General features: G+C 38.0%; 1 protein-coding gene across 2 annotated transcripts in view; it reads left to right on the top strand.

Annotated features, from left to right (window-relative positions):
• Positions 1 to 543: 543 nt before the first annotated feature.
• Positions 544 to 24,891, top strand: part of LOC117396902 (collagen alpha-1(V) chain-like) — a 129,662-nt gene continuing 105,314 nt past the window's right edge. The window contains exon 1 of one of the 2 annotated variants that reach the window (XM_033995213.3): positions 544 to 910. In XM_033995213.3, coding sequence (XP_033851104.2) covers positions 811 to 910 — 100 coding nt within the window. In that variant the 5' untranslated portion in view covers positions 544 to 810. The remainder of the gene's footprint in view (positions 911 to 24,891) is intronic. The other variant, XM_033995212.3, reaches the window with a different exon arrangement.

The raw sequence follows: 24,891 nt of genomic DNA, 5'->3' as shown, positions 1-24,891 counted from the left end.
TAATACGTTGCTTTTAAACATAAATAATAATAATATACAATAATTTATAATTTAACTCTCTCTCTCTTATCTTTAAATTTTGGACCACTAATTCAATTTCTAAAATGTTATATTTCTTCTGATATATTTGCAACAGCCTATAGTACTCACACTAAAACACTGTCAGTAAAAACTAGAAAATATGAAGGTTTTAGTTTGTTCACCAAAAATTTACCTTCTATTGAACAACTCCTAAAAACTTTGTATGTGCAAAACAGCAGATTCCTTAAGTTAATTTTCCCGCTGTCATGCCTAGTTTTAAAAGCCCGTATCTGGTTGGAGGACAGAAAATAACCCTGCTTTACTGCTTTAAACTTCAAATACTTTAATCCATGAACGTTCTACCCTTGGAGAAAAAAAACAACAAAAAAATCAACTTTATCCAAACTTTTTTTTTTGTACCACATCCAATGAAAGAGCCGGGTTCCCGTTTCGAGAACTGTGATTTGCTGCCCTTTCTGGTTCATGTTCTGAATGACAGTCTCCAGGAAAACTTTTTTTTATTTCAAAGATCTTTCAGTCGAGTCAGAAAGGGGGCATCTCTTCTGATCAGAGCCTCACACGAGCAGAAGAGGAGCGAGGGGAGAGAGAGAGGGAGAGTGAGGCAGGGTGCCCCGTTATTTAACTAACCCCGGTGGAAAGAAGCATGGCTTTATAAAAATACATTTTTTTTTTCCTCTGGGACCTTGACTACATTTGCACTCCATATCAGCAGTTGTCAAAGTCTTTGTTATATTTAAAAGCAATCGATCCACAACGTTTTTTGTGGTCATGGATATCCATATAAGATGGAAAAGAAAACGCCGGATAAGGGACTTGCCCCTAACGTTAGCAATAATTCTGCTTTTTGTAACTTCGCAAGCCAGTTCAGGTGAGTGGCTTCTTTTTCAATAATCTTTTCTTCATTTTGCACAGTGATTTATATTGCAAACCATCATTCCTCGACAGATAATGGGATGAAAACATATTTTGCGTGCGGTCCATTAATTTTTTTTAGTTCTCTTTAATAAAACAATTTAATTCTAAAAAAAAAAAGCTACACGTGCATTTTCTCGTATGCATATATTACCCGCTGCTATTGCAGAGAATTAAACATGTCTGCAAGACGCTTAATGTTTTTTTCCAAGTTCAAAGGAATGTTGCTGCACACCCAGTCTGAGGTTTCTTGGAATAATTAAGTAAGGAAACCTACGCCACCTATTGTTGCCTTTGTGCAAACTTTTTTTGTCGGTTTTTCACCAAAAATATCATAAACCCCATTTAAATTGAAGTGCCAGCAGATAAAATAATAATAATAATAATCTATCTATCTATCTATCATATATATATATATATATATATATATATATATATATATATATATATATATATATATATATATATAATGACGTAATTATACCCAGGGACGTAAGCCCGATATACGCTCTATGGGTATCGGCGCTTTGCTTTAGTGCGAGAGGTCCCGGGTTCGTGCTCGCCCTGAGTGATGCGCCTACCTGCGTTAGTTAAGATCACTACTATATAGCTATTATATGCGCAAATTCGTGATTTAAAAACCATGTCCATGTTTAATTTCCAGTTATTAGAAATAATAGCTTTGCTGGGCTTTAGACATTTTAAATTTAAACACAGGCAGTTTCCTTTCTTTAAAAAAAATATAATAATAATAATAATAATAATAATAATAATAATAATAATAATAATAATGATAATAATAATAATTAAAAAAAGACACATAAAGAACAATAAAACCGATGTATTTTTTTTATTTTCTCGAGGATGGCAACGATTACAGGAAAGCTCTTGCTTCATTCCACATGTGTCTAGGTAGTGAAGAAGTAACTATTTCCTTAGATCATTGCTAAACTGCTTGCAGGGCATCCTAAGGAAACACACTTTGGCACAGTCAGAAGGGTTGAAGAGATGTTGATAGAAATTGTTAGAAAGTGCAGATTTCCTAGACGCCTAAGGTAGAGGGTGAGCACAGGCTGCACCACACCTCATCTGCATCTAAAGCCAGACACAATCCTGGCAAATCAATGTCACATGTATATTCTATATGATTAATTTGAACAGTTTATTTAGCAGTTGCCCACAGCTTTTGTGATGCTCATACTGTGGGTTTACTGTAGTTTCTACCACGCGGTTACAAATTATGCTTTGCTTTTATACCACCACAGTCCATTTTTAAATATGCACACCTGGTTTTAAAAAGTGCTGGAGGGCAACCATAAGGGTAGGGTGTGGAATTTCATTTGGTGGGTAGGTAGACATAATAAGGGAAGGGCGGAAGATCAAAATGTCTGTTTAAGAAGTGAAGAGAGAGGGAGGGGCTCTTTACTGCTTTTTTAGATGGTGCCTTTTTCCCATTTTGCCTTCAGTTTAATGACTTCACAGTATTGCTATGTGTAATCTGTCATGTGTAATCAGGGGCACTTTATATTAGTCTGTAGAACAGAGTCATTGATGGGCAATTATCAGAAGCTTATTTTCAAAGTTTTAGTGAAGCATTTTTTTCATGTTGTCCAATGTTGTTACTGCAGAACTAGGGTGGAGCTGCTTGCATGTCTGTTTGGTAGATCAGGAGGCCACGTTGTTTCATGTAAAGATTAACATTTTCAACAGTTTTTTTCAATGGTACTGAAAACATATACCATATCTAGGCAGCCTATAGATTACCCTAAATTAGCTTGCTTTCCAATTGCATCCTGCAAACTTACTTTTAAACCTGATGAAATTTTGTACAATTTGTATAGCACTACACTAAGAGCACTGTACCTAACAGCTCTATGGAGTACAGCTTTGCAGACAAAATGGAATTCCTGCACCTTCAAGCATTCCTCATTGAAAGTAGCCTGGAGAGATTTGATGGCGTGCTGAGGGCAGCCTCTACTTAAGTGGCTCCTATGTTAGAGATTGGGGTGCTTTGCGCTCCCAAGCCCGCTGTGAAGTCTACTTGCACTGGCTTAATGTGAGGTGATGTCATCATGGCCTGCTTTGCCTGGTGATGTCATCACACAAAATGTCAGTACAGGTGAACCTTTCCAGCAACATAAAACCAATTAAAAAACATTATGTAGAGATAATATATACCAAAGGCTTATCTTAGCTCACTACTGTGTATTTTACATTATTTTTGCATCTCTACTAAAATTAAACTGATATTGCTCTTTATACTAACAAAGTATATTTTTAAATACAGAATTAAAGTTTGGTAGGAAGCAGTATATATTATAAAAAATATATATATCAAAGCAAGTGTTTAACGCTGTAATTCCAGTGAAACATCTCCTCAGTGAAACAATACAGTGCTAAAATACACTCCCTGATCTAATATTCTCTGTATGTTACAGTACAGCAGTGTCTAACTCCCCTGTTCAACAGTTTGTGGTTCCATCACTGTCGCAGAATCAAATTTTACAGATTACTTTCATTTGACTCTTGGCTTTACTAAGTTTCAAGCTATTTATTATTGCACCATTTTGGACGCTGGTACAAGCATGTTGCCAAGCTGTTTGTGTGCTACCAGAACAATTGTCTTATGGGTAAAGCACGCATTGGTGGTAACTGTTTGAACGACTGCCTTTTGTTTAGTTTTTTTACTTGCGATCCCAGTAATGATATATCCATTGGATTGGACTGAGTACACATGATTATTATTGTTAGTGGTGGATTAGTCATATGATTTGGTATTTTTAGGTAGTCTTTGCCACAGTATCATTATGTCAGCCCTGGGGCAAGTCTTTTCACCTTCCTGTGCTACAGAACCACCCTTCTGCAAGTAGGTTGGATGTCAAATGAAAATGAAATGTTAATATAAATTGCTTGTTAATTTGTACTACATCTATGGCCAAAAGTGTTGCATCACCCTGTAGAATTAACAAATTTTGCTTCATAAAGTCGAATGAAACCTGCTGAACAATGTTACGTTAACATATTGAATTACAAACCGCTTGGAAGTTTTCCGTATACTTAATAAAAAAAAATCAAACAAGAAATACTGCACAGACTTTTGCAATATCATTTTTGTAGTTTCTTTGATACATGATTGTGATGAAGGAGCTCATCACCCATAAAATCCCTACTTTTGGCCATACTACAGGAAGAAAAAAAAAAAGCATTCCGGGTTTACATGAGCAATTTAGAACCAGCAATTTTTTAATCTTTGAAAGAAAAAAAAACATACACATATACTCCCAAAATTATAGTAAAAACAATAGTAAAGCTAGTTGTAGGTAACAAATCTATCTTTAAAACCTGCCTTATTTGATAGAATCAGGAGACATTACCCACCTGAAGATTGAGGATCTCCATGATAAAAGTGCAGATTCCAGTTTCTATTTTCTGTTGGAACCTCACAGAACTGTGCAATATTGATGGCTTACTGGCACGGTGAGATAAGTGGGGGTGTCCCTGATTGTAGGGGGTGTCCAAGGATTTTGGCTGCAGCCACAGTATGTTTTATCTGGCCCTGATCCCACAGAGATGCTTAGTGTTGCACTCAGTTTTGACGTAATACACAGCACCTCAGCAAGATCCTTGGACGCTACGTGAAAACGGGCCTGAAGCCTTGTTACTCGAAGCTTCTGTTATGTACTCGACAGCAATGCTGAGGATTGGCAGATTAAGCCATGAATGCTTTATACTATTTAAAAAGTTAGCATGTAAATATTGAATATTAGTCAATGCATTGACAAGGTGTTTTTTTTTTAAACCGTTGCTCTCCCATACTTCTCTGTAGTCGTCTATACTGTGCCCATGCCATACTTTGACCATGGTATTATTATAGAGAGCCATGTTCCATGTCACAGGCTACACTTTGATTGCTTGCTCATTTGGAACAGTACTCTATTTTATGACTCTCTATAAAAACGTCCCTCTGATGGTGTGTTTATTGAAACAGTTTGGAGTTGATATTTTTGTTAAATGGATAATTTTAAACAAGCATGTAAAGCAGCTAGAGACACATGAAGAACAATCCAAAGAAGATCCAGGACTTCCCGAATCTCGTAAAACAATTTGGTAATGAGTCACACATGATGTATATTGAGCCTAGCCCTTCTTTATGGTGGCTGACAACACACTTAACTTTGTCTTAGACTGCCACTGCCGGTTTTAGGGAATTGAAGTAATCAACTACAATAAAACAGTTAATGTTTTTACAAAATAAGGCTGCTCTTAGATGTAGCGCACTGTCAAGGATATCAGCTCTGGTATTATTCTCCACATTGAACAAAGAACATGTGTGAACAGAAACAAGCTTAATAATGAACAGGCAAAAAATTGGTTGTTTTTTCACACGCACGTGGTAATATTAAAAATGGTGCAGGATTGTTTTTCACAGCAGATGTTCAGCTAGCTTTATAGGTCCTTAAATTTAGGTGGTCCCGATACAATATTTAAAAGTGTTTATAGTAAGTTAAGTCAAAGTGTGCTTCTTTTTCAATATGTTATTAATTTGTGTTTTATACAACGGGATAAATTAAACTGACCTTCAGATGTTTTTAATAAATTGACCGTTATGCTGTTTTGGAACATATCTCATCTTGCGAAATATATTGATGGATAATGGTCTTTCTTCTAATTGGCTGACAAACCTTTAATAATAAGTTCCATAGTGAAAGAAAAGCCTTTTGGGCATATAGGTTCTGCATTGTGTTGGGTCAATAAACTTACAAAAAAAACAAAAACCCCCAAAAAAACAATGATTGGTGCTGTAACTTGGATTGTTTTTTCTGTAGTGCTTGAAAATAGTGGTTGGATGAAAAGCCAATGAAGTGATCTATGTGAGGTGTCACAGTTGAGTGTTACTCTGTTTCAGAAGTCTGTAATGATACTGACTGGTCAACATTACAGGCACACGAAAGCAGGTCACACATTGGTGAATGTCAGATGTTCAATCTCAAATTCAAAGCTGCCAGCTAACCCTAAAACATTCTGCTCTGTAGGGGTGATCCACTATAATCGTGCTTTATTTTAAAGACTTTATCTCAGTATTAACTTTGCAGCTACCAAAACATAGTGAACACACAGCATTAACAGTCAATAGCAGTATTACATTCTGGTCATATGCATTGGTTTATTAGTTTAGCAAAAAGGGCTTTTAACATTTAACATGAAACGTTATTATTTACAAGTGGAAAAGCCTAGAAATGGTCAGATAGGCTATGAGGTGCAACCTCCATTTTCAAGGAAGAAAGACTGGACTGGCATCTTGGAAGTTTAGCCTTTCATTACACATCTGCTATAATTAAAGGAAGAAAGAAAGAACACGCCAAGTTTCCAAAGACTTTTGCTTTTTGGCCTAAAGTAAAATATTTTTTAATAACAGGCAATTTACCGTAGAGAGACCATCTGGTTCTACAGACCACTTTTCCCGGATACTCAGCAAATATTTATTCTGAATGTATATCCTTAATTACAGTATGTGCAGCTTACATTGTATTAGCATTAGTTCAGTAGCTTTAGTACTGTAGTACCCGTGCTGGTCATAGCTGGTGCCAAGTAAATAAAACCCTACATTTTAAATGTAAGTGCAGCTTAAAATTTTGGAATATTTTGAAAGCAAAAGCTTTTTTTTCCTGGTCCTCATAAAAGCCTTTAAATACAGGTTTTGCTGTGCTGCTTGGCCTGTGTCATAGGTTTAATCTTGTCATTTTATGAAAACCAGTGACTTTTATGCCCTACAAAAAGATGGTGGTGATTTCCAAGAAATCCTTTTGAATTTGATCTGTTTAACATATTCCAGAGAAACTTAAACTGAATGACATATTTAAAGGGGATGAACTGGGCGGGTGTGAAGGATTTAACATGGAGCTACATATGGTTAAACAGAGCCCCAGGCTCCTCAAAAACACTGGCTGGCTGAAAGGCAGGCTTCACCTTTTGCCCTTCCAGAGAAAGCAGAACATCGTTTTTTTTTTGTTACTTATCTTTAATTGGGAGCAGAACGCCAAGAAATACAATTTCTGGAAGCTCGACTAGTTGTTAAATGATCTCTGTGTTTGGCCCTCACTGACCTACAGCAATATTTGCACCTCAGGGAAAACATTGTTAAATTGGCAGCAAATGCTGCTTATTAGCTGACTAAGCTTTTAAACTGATATATTGGGAGTCCACACCCTAACTTACTCCAAGAATTATCAGACATGTCTGCATAAGTATAAGCAAAGTATAATAATACACATGTGATAATCCACATCATTGATTTAGTCTAAACTAAGGCTGCTAGATGTGATTGCCAAACCATATGTTGGGGAAAAAATGTAGCAAAAAAGAAAGTTTTATTTATTTTCTATCAATTAAACTTCTGATAAAAAATCTGGTTTACAGACATCTGGATACTCAACTCTATATTGAGTTATTTTTTTCAGATTGTCCCATGAATACATTTCCTTTGTTTCATTGTAATGGAATCCTTATATAAACACACTTCAAAGATTTAGTTTGGCGATGACCCATTAAGAAGGTTATAGATTACTTTTAGTTAAGAAGGTTTTCTGAAGTAGATGCAGCAGTTAGTGGGCCTTGTATAAAACAGACTGTTTTAAAATCTTTTTTCATGGGCATGCGAGGGCTTTCAGTGTCAGGTACAGGAAGCCACTATGTCAAGGCACTGGATATGAGGGAACCTTATCTAGTCTCCTTCTCCTTATCAGACTCACATGGGACAATAACAAACACTTAGTCACCAGGTGGGCAGGTGGCGTTGCATCTTTAAAACCAGTTCAAAAGTATATTTTACTCTAGTACAGTTTGGCCGAATCTAGACTACTCCACATGGAGGTCATTAAAGTTTCTGAAAGAGAAGCAATGATCTTCCTTCTTTTTTTTATCTGTCCTATTCCTTTAAGACCAGGCACGACTGACTCAATAGATACAAAAATATCAAAGTTCCTAAATCTCTCAGTTTACAGTCAAGGGACTCTTTGTCTCAATCCAATAAAAATGAAATACAGAGCTTCTGTTAAGCAGGGACTCAGAATAATACAGCTCTTAGACTGTTGCTTAGCATGATCTATCTGGTCTATGAAAAGGCTGCTGTCAGGCAAGGTTAAGGGTGCAGGCATTCTTCCATTGATGGGCATTCCAGTAGTTTGTCATTATAGAGTCTGTTACTTGACTGGGGGTTCTGAGTGCTTCTCAAATGCTGCTTAACAGTCTGTTATATCTGGACTAGGCACTGTAACGCTGACCCTGTGTTTGGAGAAGTGAGAGGATATTCAGTTTCCCTTGTTTTTTTTTGCTTATGCAGATTGTTGTAGATAACATTCTATAGGGTAGATATTATTGTTTATTAACGGAGGTCCCTTTTTAGCTGCTGAAAAAGGATTTCTAGAAATGACTACAGGTGTGCAACTGTAATTTCTGCTCTTTTTGCAAATGTGGCAAGTATGATTTAAATTTTTCACCAATAAAAATGTGCTTAGCCTTCGTGGGACATTCATCCTTTCAGTTTAATGTAAGTGTCAATGAAGCGGTAGGCTTCAGCAAAAGTGTAAAAAACTAAAGGGATAAATGTGTATGTGGAATTTGAAGTAGCTATATACAGCTCAGTTAGGGCTGATAAAAATAAAAACAACACTGCTTAAAAAGAACAAAGGGAATGTAACTTGCTTAGTGGCTGACCTGGGAGTCATTGGACCATCAATCACACAGACTTGGCTGGCTATTTAAAGAGCTACGCATCTGAGCAAACAGCAGCCGGGACTCAGAACTGTTTGCATCGTGCTAATCTGTGTCTATAACACCAGAAACCCCACTTCAGGTGTGTGGAATGCAAAGCATAAATACATAGCAATAACAGAAGACTTAGTAGGGGGCGATGACAGCTTATTCAGGAGGCTGGAGTTCTGTCTGACTTCTGTCCATTTCATATGGTGGAGCTAGTGTGGATCCCCAAGCGCATCCAGCTGTAACAATAAACCCCGATTCACTTTAAATGTGTTGTTTGAGTTGGATTGACGAAGGAGGCACCAGAGACAAATGCTGATACATTCTAATTAGACACTGATCAATAAAGCAGAGAGCTTACCAGTCGCGTCAAGGTGCAGCAGTCACAACCCCCCCCCCCCCCCCCCCTTCTATTCCTTGTCCAACTTTCTCCTGCAGGAGGGTAAAATTGAAAGAAGCTTTGAGCGCTGCACCTGCATCACTACGTAGCTTGTAGGATTTCATGTGTGCTGTGGAATGACTTGCTTTATTAATCTGTCACTAATTTTCAAAATACCTTTTTATGCCCAACTGCAGTCATGGCATGAGTTGTGATTTGTGACAGGCTCTGCCAAATCTTATTAGAATTCAGTATGAACAGGAAAGAGAGACCCTGACAACTCTGCATGAGCTGCGGCCTCAGCTATGAGTATTGAGCATCAGGAAGTTATTTAGTCTTCAGTATTTAACCAGTGGTTAGTTTAGACTCACTCCCCCGGTGAGGGCCTTTAGGTTTGATTGGGTCCTGATGGCAGGACGAATCCAATGTCTAAATAAATCACACAGCACTGTTGGAACAGCGTTTCTCAGTCAGAAAATGCAGAGGTCTGCAAAGAGCCCTGACATCATAATATTATTCTAGGAACTGATTCTTACTGCAGTTGGATACCCATAGAAAGCTGTCTTCTGACTAATTAGCCAGTTCCATTTTAAAAAGAGAACAAGCTGGTTAAACAAACATGAAAGAAGTTTATGCCCCCCCCCCCCCCATCCAAATTACAAAGTTTGACATTAGGGATGTAAAGATATATCCTAGCCTAGCCTTCAGTAGCAGGTCCAGATTGCAGTCATAACACTGCGTTGGTGTAACCTGTAGGTACTGCATTGTATGCTAACCCAGTTTGAGAGGACCCAGAGTAGGGCTTGACGTCGTCGTTTTTAACATGGCCTTTTCTAGAGATGGAAGGATTTACAAGAGGTCTAGCACCTAGTTACTGACATGTCTATTTGTTAGGGTTCGGGTTTGAAATAGCCAACAGCCTGTCTCATGTAAGAAGCCACAGAAATACATTGTGTATTGGGGCAATCAGTTACTTTTGTTGTGCTTTATATATTTTTATTTACCACGCTAGTTATTTTAATTTATAATTGGCAGTCTATATTTATTGAGGTATTTAATCATTTTACCAGATTGACTGTATTTGAATTATACAGTACCAAGCCGTTAAAAGCTTTTTGAACACTCTGGTTCTCCAGTTAATGCGAATTAAGTTTGTCTACTCTGTGCTACAGTAAATATGGCCTTTACTGTGCATTTTCTAAATGTGTGTTTAATGTACTGCTTGTATATATATTCCTCTCTGAAAAAAATAAATATTTTTAGACACTTCATAAATCATCAGTTTGTGAACGAAAATGTACACTACTGCCCAAATAAGCAACTTTTATTGTGCTGGTGAGTAGTTCCAGATCAAGTATTTTTTTCACCAAAAAGACACCATTTTGTAATGAGGTTTAAAAGCAGTTAGAGAATAATTCATTTAGTTATAAAACGGGTTTGTAGAAAACAGAGTACCAGTTTTAACATGCTATATAATACCAGGATTAGTGTATTTGTAATAAACTAGTATCGCATCATTCGGTACCGTGCCTGAACAAACTGAACTTACTTTATATACAGGAACCTTAATTGCAGATGAGCTCCTTCCATATGCCAACTCAGGAAGGACAAATATCAGCAGTTAGTGGAGTTCAAATCGCTTGACAAAGCAGTGTCATGTGGTGTCTGCAGCATCACAGAAGTAAACCAGAGAGGGTCCAGGCCTGGCTCCTCTTGTGGACACAGTATACAGTGGAGGAGAACGATACACACTGCATTCCTTGCAGCGCTGGCTCGAGAGGTGGGTGGCCAGTTGCAGACACTGGTACTCAATGCAGTCTCTAAGTGTAAGGCACTGGAGCAAACCAATGCATAGCTCAGTCCAATTGAAACTGATGATCATGAACTTACAAGAGCCGCAGTTAGCCGTTAGGGGATGGATTTTCCACTGTACCTTATTAAAGAGTAAGTAGCGGGGTTCTGAACAATATACCGTTACACGTCCCCAGGTGTTGCTACAACTGTTTAAACAACGTACCTGTAATTTTTCTTTTCATCGTTAACATCCTGACAACTTTTTACACTTATAACTTTAAAGTCTGTTTCATAGCTGTTTGAAAATGGTCGCTCTAGTGCAGTGATAGTGTAAGGATTATTGTCCCCATTGTCAAACAGGTAACACAGCAATGGCAATCCATGAAAAGCCAGAGCACTTGTTAGGTGTTTTTTTTTTTTTTTTTTAATCGCTCTTCCTGCAGTGATTTAGAGGACAGATTTCAAACCCTGGTGCACTAAAAGTTAGAAGTGCATAAAGTTGTCAGGATGTTAACCATGCAAAGAGTAATGACAGGTACGTTATTTAAACAGTTGTTGCAATACGTGGGGACGTGTAACGCTATGTTTTTCGTAACCCCGCTGCTTACTCTTTAAACTGTGTTGAAATTCAGTAAAATACTAAATATGCCTTGTCATTTTATTAAAGACCAGGGTACAAAATAGTCTAGCAAGATCGAATAATAAAATAGACTCGAGCGAGCGGTTGTACAGAACAAGCAATCTAGCCAATCAGGGCATCAGAGTCTGGCATTGACTCACTGTGGAGCTTAAAGCCCTATTGATTTTCTGAAGTACTTTTAAGTAACTCCAGCATATAATACTGTAGTCATCCGTGTTGCTATTTCAAATGACAAGGTGTGTTTATCACCAAATTAACAGGGGGAAGGGTCTGAGGCTGGTAGATATTAAAAAGTAATTCTGTTTTTCACCACACAAATCTGAAACCAGTAATGCAAGGGGACGAGAAGTGAGATGTTATCAGAGTGTGCAGAATTGCAAGCCCCAAGGCAGGCTGAAGCTGCCCCTTTATGTGGGAAGCAAGTGCCTCAGGAAGAACAAAGGCAATTGACTGAGTGGCATGAAGTGAAGGTAAAATAATACTGTGGCATTGTGGAGCCGCAGTAATAGGATATAACAGAGTGAGGAACACAGTTCCAGAGTAAATAGCTTCCATTTAGAGACTTATTTTTCTTTCTGAATTATTTGAGATTTTGTGTGTGTGTGTTTGTTTTACTCTTCTACTGAATATCCAGGAGTAGTTGATTCAACAATAATACCATGGTTTTCTATGGCAGGCTCTCTTCATACGTGTACTGTAATTATTCCAGGGGTCTCTGTGTTTTGGAGGAGCGGGGGGTCATTTGAAAGACTGAATGTTTATATGAAAATGGCCTTTTATCAAAAATGATCAGGCATTTCTTTCTTGAAGCTTCTCTTAGATGATGCTTACAGTATGAAGTATTTGGTCTGTTTATTGATTCATGTTTTATGGAACATTTAAGTAGCATAAAAAGGAGAAAATCCAAGTGCAGATGTGTATAGATTAGTATAGGGCAGTTCATTCTGGAACCTTCTTAGCAATTTTCAGCAATCGTGCAACCCATTTACAATGTAGAGTGAGCATAATTACAACAGTTGCTGTTCATTTTCGTAACAGACAAGCAAACCCACTTAGCCATATGACAATTTGTTAGGCTAGCCACAGAATTTGCTTGAATTTTAGTGGATGTGTTTACGGCAATTTACGAATGTGGAATAAGAAGGAGCCACCACCAAAAGCCATGTAATGCTAACTGCTCGTGGTCTAACATTATAAATGAAGGCTGGCTCCTAGGTCAGGAAAAAGTGCTAAAAACGGGCTGCTCCTCCGAAAACAAGTAATGACAAGTGAAATGTATCTTATAAGGATACATTTTACTGAATAAATAAACCCTTTGAGGAAATTAATAATTGGGCGATCATAAGAAAAAAAGTAACTGGATAGGTGGTATATATAACCACCTACCCAGTTACTTTTTTTTCTTGATCACCCAATTATTAATTTCCCCAAAGCTCAATTTATAGGCAGCTAAATTAAAATGTGAAGGGTAGGTTGGTGCAGTAAGTGCTTAACCTTAGTTTTAGTTTTTCTGAGCAGCAAGAATGGATGCCACCCAGCACGACAGCAGCAGTTGGTGAAACTAGGACAGGAAATTGTTGCCATAGAGATGAGGGGAGAGATCCAGTCTGGGGTGAGGGATCTCCTAGTTAACTGGATACTGTAGCAGCTCTAGTCTGATCATTATTTCCAGTTGCTTTTAGCAAACCTTGTATGCTGTACCTTCACATACTATATATGGTATACTTTACAGTAACATTTCTGTTTATAGACATAGGCCACGTACACAGGCCTGTTGTCTACAAACTACAAATGTTACAGTCTGAATTTCTGTTAAACTTGGTTGTACCCTAGGAAATCAATCAGAAAATCAACACATCAATTAGGTACAGTATTATATTGATAGTACAAGGTTCTCAACACAGTATGCATGAACTGCAGTGTAAGATTTTGTCTTCTCTGGAATGTAACACCTGAAGAGCTTCTTTTATCAGAAAAGCAGCTGTCTCCTTTTAAGGAAATATTTCAACAATCTGTAAACCCTATCCACTCTTCTTGGCACATTTGTAAATGCTGTTGGCTTTCTGTTTAGCTGATTGCACAGAAAAGAGATGCCCTTAGAACAGAAAAGACTTGCAGGAAATCAGCTATCATCTAAAACTATCATCTCCGCTTATTTGAGGTATGAAAAGGCCAGCTAAGGCACTGGAATGAATAGACGGCAGCATCCACATCCACATTCCATTGAAACCACAGTGGGATCAAATAGCATTTAATGACTTAAGAAGCTATGATAATGCTGAAGATAAACTCTGAATTTCATTACTGCAAGTGGACCGATTAAAGACAGAGGGCTTGCCTTGTACTGTGTTGCAGTTCTCCATTTTTTTATGAATGCAGAATGCGCTGCAATGAAGATTGGGAATGGGAGTGCAATGTTCTGGAAAAATAATAATAAAGACACTCCCCCAATAAAAACCTTCCAAGTTGGGGCCAAAAGTTGGCAAGAGTATGGATGCTTTTCCAATGGGAAAATCAACAGCAGGCAATGCAGTGAAAGAGGAAGTGGGGAGCTATGGAATAAAAAGAACATTGTGCTGTAGGGATTTACTGCTGTACAGCATAGTGAATGATGACCAGGAATTCTGTTTATACAAAGACTTGCTGACAGTATAGGAGAAAAAGCTATGCATAATCTACTGCAATGCTACTGCTGGTTTTGATTGATACCTAGAAAGCAGGAAGATACAGTGAGACCATCCTTAAAAATACTGGTTTGCTGTAACTTGACTCGGGTATTATTATTATTATTATTATTATTATTATTATTATTATTATTATTATTATTATTATTATTTAGTAAAACAGAAAAATCCTAATATGAAGATTATGTTTTGTGCTTTCTGTCTTTTTCACACAAAACCACCTATTTGTTATGATGGCTTTATTGGAGAATTGGAGAACTGTGGTGATGTGGCTATTAACCCTTATCTGTTTTTGATAACTTCTGAATCCCAGTACTGCAAGACCCCATGCAGTCTTGAGACTTCTGCTACAGGCACTTCTTCAAGACAGCATCACACTGCTCTTTGGAGTCCTACCTTTTTCTGGAGGGGTCGTTTCTGGATAGTGTTGACTCGCAGTGACATTCCTGTGTATACCTTGTGCAAATGACTCAGCTGAGGATAATGTTTGGTCTAGATTTGGTTGTTATTTTTGGCCTGGTCTTATCTGTTATATTGCTTTATGGAAGGAAGCCCAGGAAAAAAGGCTACAGGGATTTCCTTTGGAAAAAAACAGTAAATTCACATACAAACGGAAGTATGCAATTACATTTGGTGTGTGATTGCTACATTCTTCCATGGTTTAGTATCTAACGTCTAGATCCGTATTAGCTTCCTCAAAAGTACGTTCTCCCCCTTTGAACCCTGCTTTACACGATGTCACCTTGAACAGCTGCAGCAATAGCAGATACTGCAGTCTACAAACAAGGCTGAGCTCTCAAACAGAAATTAAACTCATAACATGGGCAGATGTTAGCAACCTTCACTTTTATTAAAGTGTTATGCAAGAATCAAAAGCAGCATTAAAACCTTCGCAGCAGTGAATTGGTCATGTTGAAATTAGGAATGGTTATTCAAAGAGATCCTGCCAGCAGAATGTTTTCTTAACCATGACTGTATGCATATGCCTGTGCTCTAGCTCATTCTGCAATAGTCTGCCTGAAAAACTCTGACTGCCTGTGCAAAGCAGGATTTTAGTGCATTGCAGCATCTAATGCTTTTAAGTCATGTTCTTCCTTTCCCTCTCTTCTCCTTTTTGGTGCATGTTATATTGCTGCCTTGCTTCTTATCCTCTGGTGTTTCATAACCTCTGTTAAAACCTCCAGCTGTCTTTACTTTCTGGAAAAGTAGGAGAGCTCTTAATAGGTAACGCAGGAGGCTAGGGTATTAATCATGAAAAGTTTCTTGCACCAGTTTTTTTTCCCCCCTTAAAAAAGGAAAGCTCACAACTTTATAGGGGCGTGAGAGAGCTGATCCTTTAAGCTAACAAAAAAAACCAACTCAGTTAGAGGTAAGGATAGAATTCAATAAGAAAGGTAAATCAAACAAAATGCTTTAGTGACCACACACTACCCGAAGGAAGTGTGTGAGTGGAAAAAAAGCCCCCCTATCCTTGTGACACGAGGTCTCCGGAATCTTGCTGTAAACTGAGCATTTAAAAAAGGCCCCCAGATGCCTGACTAAGTTTTTCCATTTTAGTCTTTGGTGGTTGACAGTGATTTATCTGTCTTCTCTGCACAAGCCTGCTAAGCCTCATTCAGCAGACAATGAAGTAGACCATATGGAGTTCCCCCTGCTAAAATAATAAGCACAGAGCAGGACAAATAAAAGGGGAGTGGAGTGAACATGACTGATCTTTTATGCCTGCGTTTTTGGAGTGTGAGTGTACATGTGCGTCTGCGTTTGTGTGTGTATGCGCCTGCGTGTGTGTGTTTGTGTGTGTCTGGAGTACTTTATCTGATAACATTGGCTGTGTTTTGATTGTCTGAATTAAATCTTGTTTGGGGAAAGGGAGGATTGCAGTCTGGAACAATGGGAAGTGCTGGAAAGTGTTCCCTTTAAAAATGATATGTGTATATGTAAGCCTATATATGTTTGTAGTTTTGAGTGAGTTAGTACTCAGATAATCTTACAACCGCTTGTCTGACAAAAGAGGAGTTTGAAAAGCAACTTTATACTGTAGCAGGATTCTAATGAAAATAACTGAAGTGTCTGAGGGCGCTGTCTTTGTTCCCTGCAGTAAAGTTCACTTTTGTTAGCTTTGGGTTTTCATACCGCACTGACTTTGCCCATTTTAGATACAGCTTATTGTGGCTTGAAATTGGAGCATTGGCACACTGCCTTTTTTCCCTTGTAAGGGAGCCAGTATAAACCCATTCGAGGTTTAGCAGCTCAAGAGTTCTCCAGTACTTTCGATCTTGTCATGTGATAAGCGTATCACTGCAAAGGATTGGTTGGCTTCCGTTGTCATTTTGAATTTGTTTAATCATTCCGCTATGTATACAGCTAAAGGGAGCAATAACATACTGTATGCAAGGGGAATTCCCAATGTATTTGAAAGCATTTGGCATGTTTTAAAAGTGCTATGATGTACTAGTTTATCTCTAAAGTAGGTGCTGATGACCTTGAACTTCCTAATTACAAGCACCAGCAGTCCCTTTTTACTTGTTTTTGTAAAGCATACAGGATCAGGTAAACTGTCTGTGACAGGGTAGTGAAAATGACACACAATACAATGTTTATTTAATGAATTGCACACAAAAATAAAACAGGTCGCCCCTATACCAGCAATGGTATAAGGGAATCCAAAAACACCAAACAAAACAAACACTGCTGCCGGCCCCGTAGCCGATTGCAAGGGATTCGTTTCGTGTACGTGCCCGCTACGAGCTTCCGCCAAGATGGCCGACTTCCGGTTTCTGCCTGTCTACAACCAGTCTACGGGGAAGCATATCGTCCACCTTACACAGCGCCCTTTCTGGTCAGGAGGGAGATTTGCAGTTTAGATTCTTTCTGTCTTTGTCACACCACCCCACAATGGATCAGAAACAGGCCTTTGTGTTGTTGTTTATAGATATAGATAATACAGTTATCTTTATTGTGACAATTGATGGGTCAACTTGGATACAAATAGATTTTTGATTCAGCTACTGTAGATTTCTGCTGCTCTGTCTGTCTCTCTTCCTAGCTTTTCTCTCTTTATGTAAGGAGCTACATTTACTGAAGCTATTGTTCTGTACTTTTTGCTTAATTTGAAAGGAAATATGTGCTCCGAATGAAAAGTTTCTCCCATCACTTATTTCTGTGGTCAAATATGAAATACAGACAAGCTGGAATGAAAGTAGCTGGTCCATCTTAGTTATTCAGCAGTAAAAGCATATTAGTCTCCATGCACACTGTAAAGTTGATAATAAATCACACATTGTGGAAAAAGATAATCTGCCATACTTTTCAAAAGCAATATATTTTCTTAGTGGTGGCTGTTGCTTGCGTCTAAACAGAGACACTTAAAGTTCCTAAAACTAGGATTATTTTTCTTAGTTTGGACTTCCAATGCAGTGATATTCTTTCTCTTTGATTCATTTGTTGTAGCCAATACAGATACTTAGAGAGAAATATCCAATTGCAATTAATTATGAAAATATGTATTATCAGGCCATTCCCGGATTCACTACTAATTGCATGCTGCTTGCCATGCTTCTGTCTGGTGCAGCTGCAGGGCTGAAAAAGTGGGGGGTGAGGTATTTGGAACAAGGATTGTTAGAAGTCTGACTCTTGATAAGTTTTTCCAAAAATGAGTCAACGAGTTTTTTTGTCTAGGCTTTTATCACAAGTGGTAGAGGAAGATTTAAAAGGACATGGGGTTAAATGTGGTATAATTACTGTGCAGTCACTGTATGATAGCAATCACCACACTGTAACAAATTTGCCTGCTGTTGGAATAAATAGTCAGTTTCTTGTCTGCATTCTTTCAGTAACCCTGGAGTGAACACTGGGGTAAGGTTATATATCTTAAACCTGTGAGAAACAACAACAAAAACTATATTTTTTGGCAGATTTTATTTATTAGTGTCACCGGCCGGCCTAGTACAAACTTCTTATTTTCCTGATCCTGTCTTGGCCAATGCTGTACCTTTGGGTTCTAAAAACACATTTTGCTTCAGAGAAGTCTAGAACATTAATCCCAATGTTTATAAACTCATAATTCAGTCAAACCCCCCCTGACGGTTTAAGACTGCTGAGCCCATTATTGCTGAAATTGATGAATATGACCAAAGTATGACTTGGATTCATACTACAGTTTTGGCCTACTGCCTGTATGAGTGTGGTTCAGAGTCAGAGTGGATTGCCAATTTTTGATACTAGGGGTAGGGTTGAGGGGGGAATCTGCAAAAGTGAATTCATTGTGCCTTAAATATGCAAGAAAAAGGGAAAAAAAATTCTGGGACAATTGTCATGGAAGGTTGTGGTAAAATATTCCTTGAAAGCATATAAGCATTTTCTCTACTGTATCAGAAGTTAATTACAAAATATATTTTGGCAGGTAACACATTCTTTGATGATGTAGTATTTCAGATTTTACCACACTTGTCTGAGGCTTTAGAAAACATTTGCAATTAGTTTAGAATCATATTATTATGTTTTATGCCAAGCGTTTTATACAAATACAGTTGACAAACAAAACAATAAAATGTGGTTTGTTCCCTGAAATAGGAGGCTATTTATAGATGATGTATGCTATATCTGACTGATGTCTGCAACTCAAACAGTACACTTTTTATCTCAAGTGATCCTGTGGCTTTCGTGATCTGAGCCAGTGATTGAAATCCTTTTGTAGTTATGGAACAGAACATGTAATTAAAACTTGGCACAGCGAAATAAAGACTAACTCCACAGTTATTACAATGTGGAATTGTATGTGATACACAGTTTGTAATTGAGATAAAAGCAAGAGCACATAATCACACATACAAAACTCTAATTAGATTGCCTTAATGCAGTCTATACAGTGATCCTGGTAAATGATCTGGTCCCTGACATACAGACCAATGGAGTGAAACTAAACTACAGCTAAGAACGTGGTTTTATAACAGGAAGCATCAGCAACTGGCCATCTCCTTTATAGCAAAGAAAAGCATATAGCCAAGTGGCTTACTTCTGATCTATACCCAGTAAAAATAAGTGGGTTAAGACATGAATTTATGAGAAGGAAGGTGAAGCAAATGTTAGAAAAGCATACTGCGCAGAAAGCGCAATGTTATTTTATGGAGATTTATTGCCTCTTTTGGGATTTATTGGCTTCCGTGTAGGAGGAATGAGGTTCTGGCATTTATTTTGGTATTCACCTGGCATACAGACATAGACAGGTAGAGTGTGTGTTACATTGAAGATATAATCCAAAACATTATGAATATTACATTATTATATATTTTTTTATTACTTATTTATGAACTTGGCATTATATATTTGAAATAGCTATACCCAACAGCTAGATAGTTTGTAAGGAATATATATATATATATATATATATATATATATATATATATATATATATATATATATATATATATATATATATATATATATAATGTCCCAGGTTGTTTAGTTTTTAGATGTGTAAAAGAAGCAGTATCACTGTTTGCCTAAAAAAAACAAAAAAACATTTGCAGTGACGTCAATGAATAGCATACAAATAAATAGATAAATAAATCAAACTTCTTGGTATTTAATCACTTCCTGTGTGGCAGGTCATGTGACCAGCGAAGAAAACCAAGAACCCCTTCTGTGTTCTCTGGTCAGTCCACCTCACTGGGGTTTCCCACCCAGGAGTTCATTAACCTTTGTGGGTACAATTTATATATTGCAGTGAGTAGCAACTTAAGCATGCATGCAGTCATTCAGACTTTATTGGTCTTTCTTCCTGCAGAGTGCAGGGTGGAATGTGTATACTTATGTAAAGTGATGCTACAGTACTTCAGATATATGAGGGTTATGTGAGCTTTAAGAGGTACGTTTAAAAAAATAATAATAATAATAATTGAACACATCTTGCAAGATATCAGGTGAAAGAAACTTAGAATTGCTTGGCCATGCTTATACTGTAGCTGTCTAATTAATTTGCTGCCAGACTTGCTTTCTGAAAGGGAGACCTGTTAGAGCCAACCGCAGGAAAGGGTTGTAAACATAATAATTGAAAAGACAAGACAATCAGTCCATCGGTGTACTAACGAAGGCACAAGCAAAAAAGTGTGTCTGCTTGAGTTCTTGAGTAGTTCTTTAGGTTTGCGAAAGTCTCTGATTGTTTCAGTCACATCAACATTTGTGAATAAAGAGGCAAAGATGGAGGGTCAAAGCTGGAGCAGAGCAGGACTGAATTTGCATTAAAAAAATGACATTATCTATCACTCCCTGTACACCCTGTATGCCCATGCAACCCACAATAAGTTGATCAAGAATAGAGACTTTATCCTATTGTTTGTAGATTGTCTGGATTGCTTAGCCCAGCATGTCAAGGCAAGCATTGCAGTTTAAGCTGGAATAATAGTTTTGGGGGAAAGCAGGCAATGTATAGTACCCTCACTCTGTATGAGTGTGCATAACCTGTTTCCTTTTAAAAGGGGCAGGATCATCCTGCATGAGACAGAACAGCTGTTTGTAGTTTAACAGCATCAAAGAGCTTCAGAGTCTAAGTGTTTTTCACAGCAATCAGAAGCTGAAATAGAAGGTTCTTTGAGAGGTTATCCTGGATCTTGTGGCTTGCCAGCTGACACCATCAGATATGGTTCATAAAGGAGAACAGGCTGGATGATTACCAGTACTTGTCTGTTGTCAAGTTGATGTATAGATAACTGTAAGTCTGGTGTCTGTCCGGTACCTGACTATTAGAATGTGCGTACATGCCTTTCACCAAATCTGGTCTTTACCAAGGACTTCACTTCCACTCTCCAATCACAAGTGGGGCACAGTGGGTGCTATTACTTGTTGGTGGTTAGGGTATCATGCCCATGTATTTCAAGCAAACGTAAACCCTGAAAATGTATGAAACATTTCATACTTAATGAAAAAGCAGAGGGATGTCCTCCAACAACACACTGTGTTCACTGCCAGTTCCTCCATAGTGGCTCTTTGCCATATGACTTAATCTGCCAACATGCAAATCATGGCTGCTGGCTTTTGAGATGTAGGGCAAACTGCCAGATCGGAGCCGTGTGGAAATATTGATTTAGTTGCAAGTTACAGTAATATTAGAACTGCTGTAGTTTTTGTTCTGTAACAACTGAGTAACAAAATGCAACAAACTAGGCTGCCTCACTAGAAGCAGAATCTTCATAGATTGTCCAGTTTTGTAAAAGTTCCACTATGCATGTATATATCTTCAATATGCTGTATGTATGCTCAGCTAACCTGGTAGAACTAAACTGAGGCCAACTAAGATTCAATCCAAATGCATAATAACATGAAAGCAAAAGTGTACTGGCCTGCTTTGCAACCACATACCTAAATACTGCTGTTTAATAACTCTGATCTACCTCTTTCCCATGCTAAATGTACTGGTTTGTATTGTGCCTGGCACATTTTGTATTCAGAAATATTTTTGCCATTACTTGTGCCTGCTTAAGATTAGCATTGCTTGAGTGTTTAGAAGCCCTTGAGCTATTTTTAAGGAGGTGAACGTCACACACATGAGTTTGCCACTAAGGCAGCAAATCTGTGTTCAATGGATTGAATGTGTCCACCTTCTGTGTCATAGACATTTACACTGACAAAAATACTTGATTTAGTATTTCTGGTTTATGTTTATATTTTTGTTGTCGTTTAAAATTTTACGTTGATTGTAAAATACTGTGCTGTTGAGGATTTGTTTATTTTTAGTTACCGTTTAAACATTTAACCCTTTTAAAGCTTCAGTTACCATCTCTTAGCTCTGATCATATTTTAATAATTCTGGCTACGGAATAAGTCAAGATGCTAAAAGGTTTTGACAATGTCGACCCAAGGGACTTTTTCGACCTGAAAAAAGAAACAAGGACCAGGGGTCACAAATGGAGATTAGATAAAGGGGCATTCAGAACAGAAAATAGGAGGCACTTTTTTACACAGAGAATTGTGGGAGTCTGGAACCAACTCCCCAGTAATGTTGTTGAAGCAGACACCCTGGGATCCTTCAAGAAGCTGCTTGATGGGATTCTGGGATCAATTAGCTACTAACAACCAAACGAGCAAGATGGGTCGAATGGCCTCCTCTCGTTTGTAAACTTTCTTATGTTGTTATGTTCTTATGTTCTTATGCTGATATAGGCCTGTAATATTAAATGTATGATTGATTCTTGTGGCCAGACTATTTTAATCACACTATATAATGTCTTAGAATGAAACTAATGCAAGCCTATGCACACAGTTGGGAATGAGAGGAACAGGCATATTCACTTTATGTCTGAGGGAAATAACTGTAGGAACCTTCTAGCAAACTTCAGCCATGACTGCCTGTTAAATGGCCCTATTCCTCCCCAGGACACTGACTTTGATTCTCTCTGGTTTGATAGCCTTGCAGTGGGGGACAAGAACATCTTGAGCAAGAGAGAGGATGTGATTTATAAAGCTTGCATAGTTAGCATATCCCCCCACAGAGAGAGCAATGACCCCAGCATCGGATACCTGGAAATGTAAGCAACGCTATGTGAGTCTTGTGAACTTGGCCTGTACGAAGATCAAAGCCTTCGGTTATTCCTCGCTCCAATTAACGGTATCAACACACAACAGTTCCTGCAGCCAGTCTGCAAGATACACACATCTTCCAGTTTCACTTAAACAGCGTGAGGTGCATTAGGGGCTGGACTTTGAACTGCAAATCCTTCATCATAGAATCATATCCAATTCAGGAGGATCAAATGTAGGTAAAATAACTGAAATTGCTGGTTGGTTTTAATGCTGTATTAGAGGAAAATGTGTGGTTCAAATCCATCTATACATTTTGGACTGGATTTACAGAACTAAGCATTTGCTCCAGTGCAAAATTTTCCAATACCAAAAATGCACTATTTACAGTATGTAGCAAAAATGTAGTGGAATCCTGTCTAGTGTGTACAGGTACTAAACAATTTTATTGCACAAATAAAACCTGTAATTCCGCTAAGTGCATTATACCCATTTAAAACTGAAATAGAATTCCCTTATTTCCCAATAACCCAGGACTGTTGAGAAATGCAATAGCACTTAAAACCAGGGGAACAGAACAAGGTCACCTGACTTTGGTCCTCACATGACAGTCATTCACACGCTTTCTCCTCAGAGTGAAAGGTTAAGTCATTTTAAAAAGCAAGACTAGTGTTGTATAAATGTCATCAAGAGAAATCATTTAACCAGTCACTCACTGCCATAACCTGCCAATCAACCAATTAGTCAATCAATCATTTGTGCACGGAATGGATTCACATGGGGTTTGTGAGCATTCAGGAGTCAGCTGTGCGAGTAGGAGGCAGTTCTTCTCAAAGCTATCCTGCAGGTGTTTAGTTTACATATGAAAGGTATGCATCACTGAATACCTCCCAGGAGCAGCAACTGCTGTTCATAGATCTACAGCCAAACATCTTGGAGCCTTGGAGCTTTCCTTTTATGGTAAAAGACAAACCTGGAACAGACCCCCCTGAAACTGATCTGATAAAAGCAACATAGTAAAGCTCTTGTAATTCGTGGGAGAACAGGGCAGGTGTGGGTATTTTCTCCTGTGTTTTAGATTTGGAATTATTGTGAAATTGAATTTAATAATATAGTTATTGGTGTTCAATTAGTTTAATGTGCTGGTTTAATTGGTAAAAAAATATATAAATAAAAATTAAAAATAAATCTTGCAACCATTGTATGTCCAGTATAAACTCTTTCTTCCTTACATTACTTGCGGCATATTTGTACAAGGCTTTAAACCTTCTTAACAGTGATTGTTTTTGGTAGTATTAGCTTGGACTCTTAACCCCTGCAGTGATGCGTACTGTGTGCACGTATGCAGAGCATGGACATCGAGAAAGACTTCTAGTCTAAGTGTTTCTCGTTGCATTTATTACGTTTCTTTTAGTATTTCTAGATTTGATGAAACCTAGTAAGGACATTCTTTAGCAGACGTTATTTACATTAAGAGAATGCGGGGATTTATGAAGGTGCCCGTCCACCTGTGTGTCACCCTTACATTTTTCCATGTACATGCATTGGACTTTTTTAAGATACTGATTGCTAATAACTGATGTATGTTGAAAGGGACCGACGTTCCTCAGTAGTGCACGGGGTGGTCCATTCTCATGAAAGACAGAAATATCACGATTCAGCTGTTGCACATTCTATAGATGTCTGCCCCAGCTTCAGCTTTAAATGAAAACCTGATACAGAACAAGGTACTGTAGAGTCAGGCTTGACACTAGGCACCACATTTTCTTGTATACACAGGTTCTTCGACAGAGCTACAGTATTTCTGTAGAAAGACAGTTTAAATATGGATTTTGTATAGCATTCTTTACTATAGTATGCAGTAATACAGTACGTAGAAATACAGTAATTCAGAAAAAAAAGCTTAATAAGTAACACCCTATAAAGTGTGACAAATTACGTTGGAAGCTGGATTGGCTAAAAACTACTCTAAATGAGTGGGAGCTCAAACCAGCAGAATCCAGGACTTGAACACCCTATACTGTCAGCATGGAAGTTACCATTAAAAGTGGAACTTGGGAATTTACATGGACATTAGGTGTGTGTCACTACAAGCCCTGCCAGCCTACAAAGCACAGCCCTGAGTGTAATACAAGTGTAGCCTCTGCAGTACTTCATGTCAATTCGTA

The sequence above is a fragment of the Acipenser ruthenus genome, chromosome 31 (genome assembly GCF_902713425.1).
Source record: "Acipenser ruthenus chromosome 31, fAciRut3.2 maternal haplotype, whole genome shotgun sequence".
NCBI lineage: Eukaryota > Metazoa > Chordata > Actinopteri > Acipenseriformes > Acipenseridae > Acipenser > Acipenser ruthenus.
Note: the sequence above shows the minus strand (reverse complement) of the source record. Positions and strands in the feature narration are given on the sequence as shown.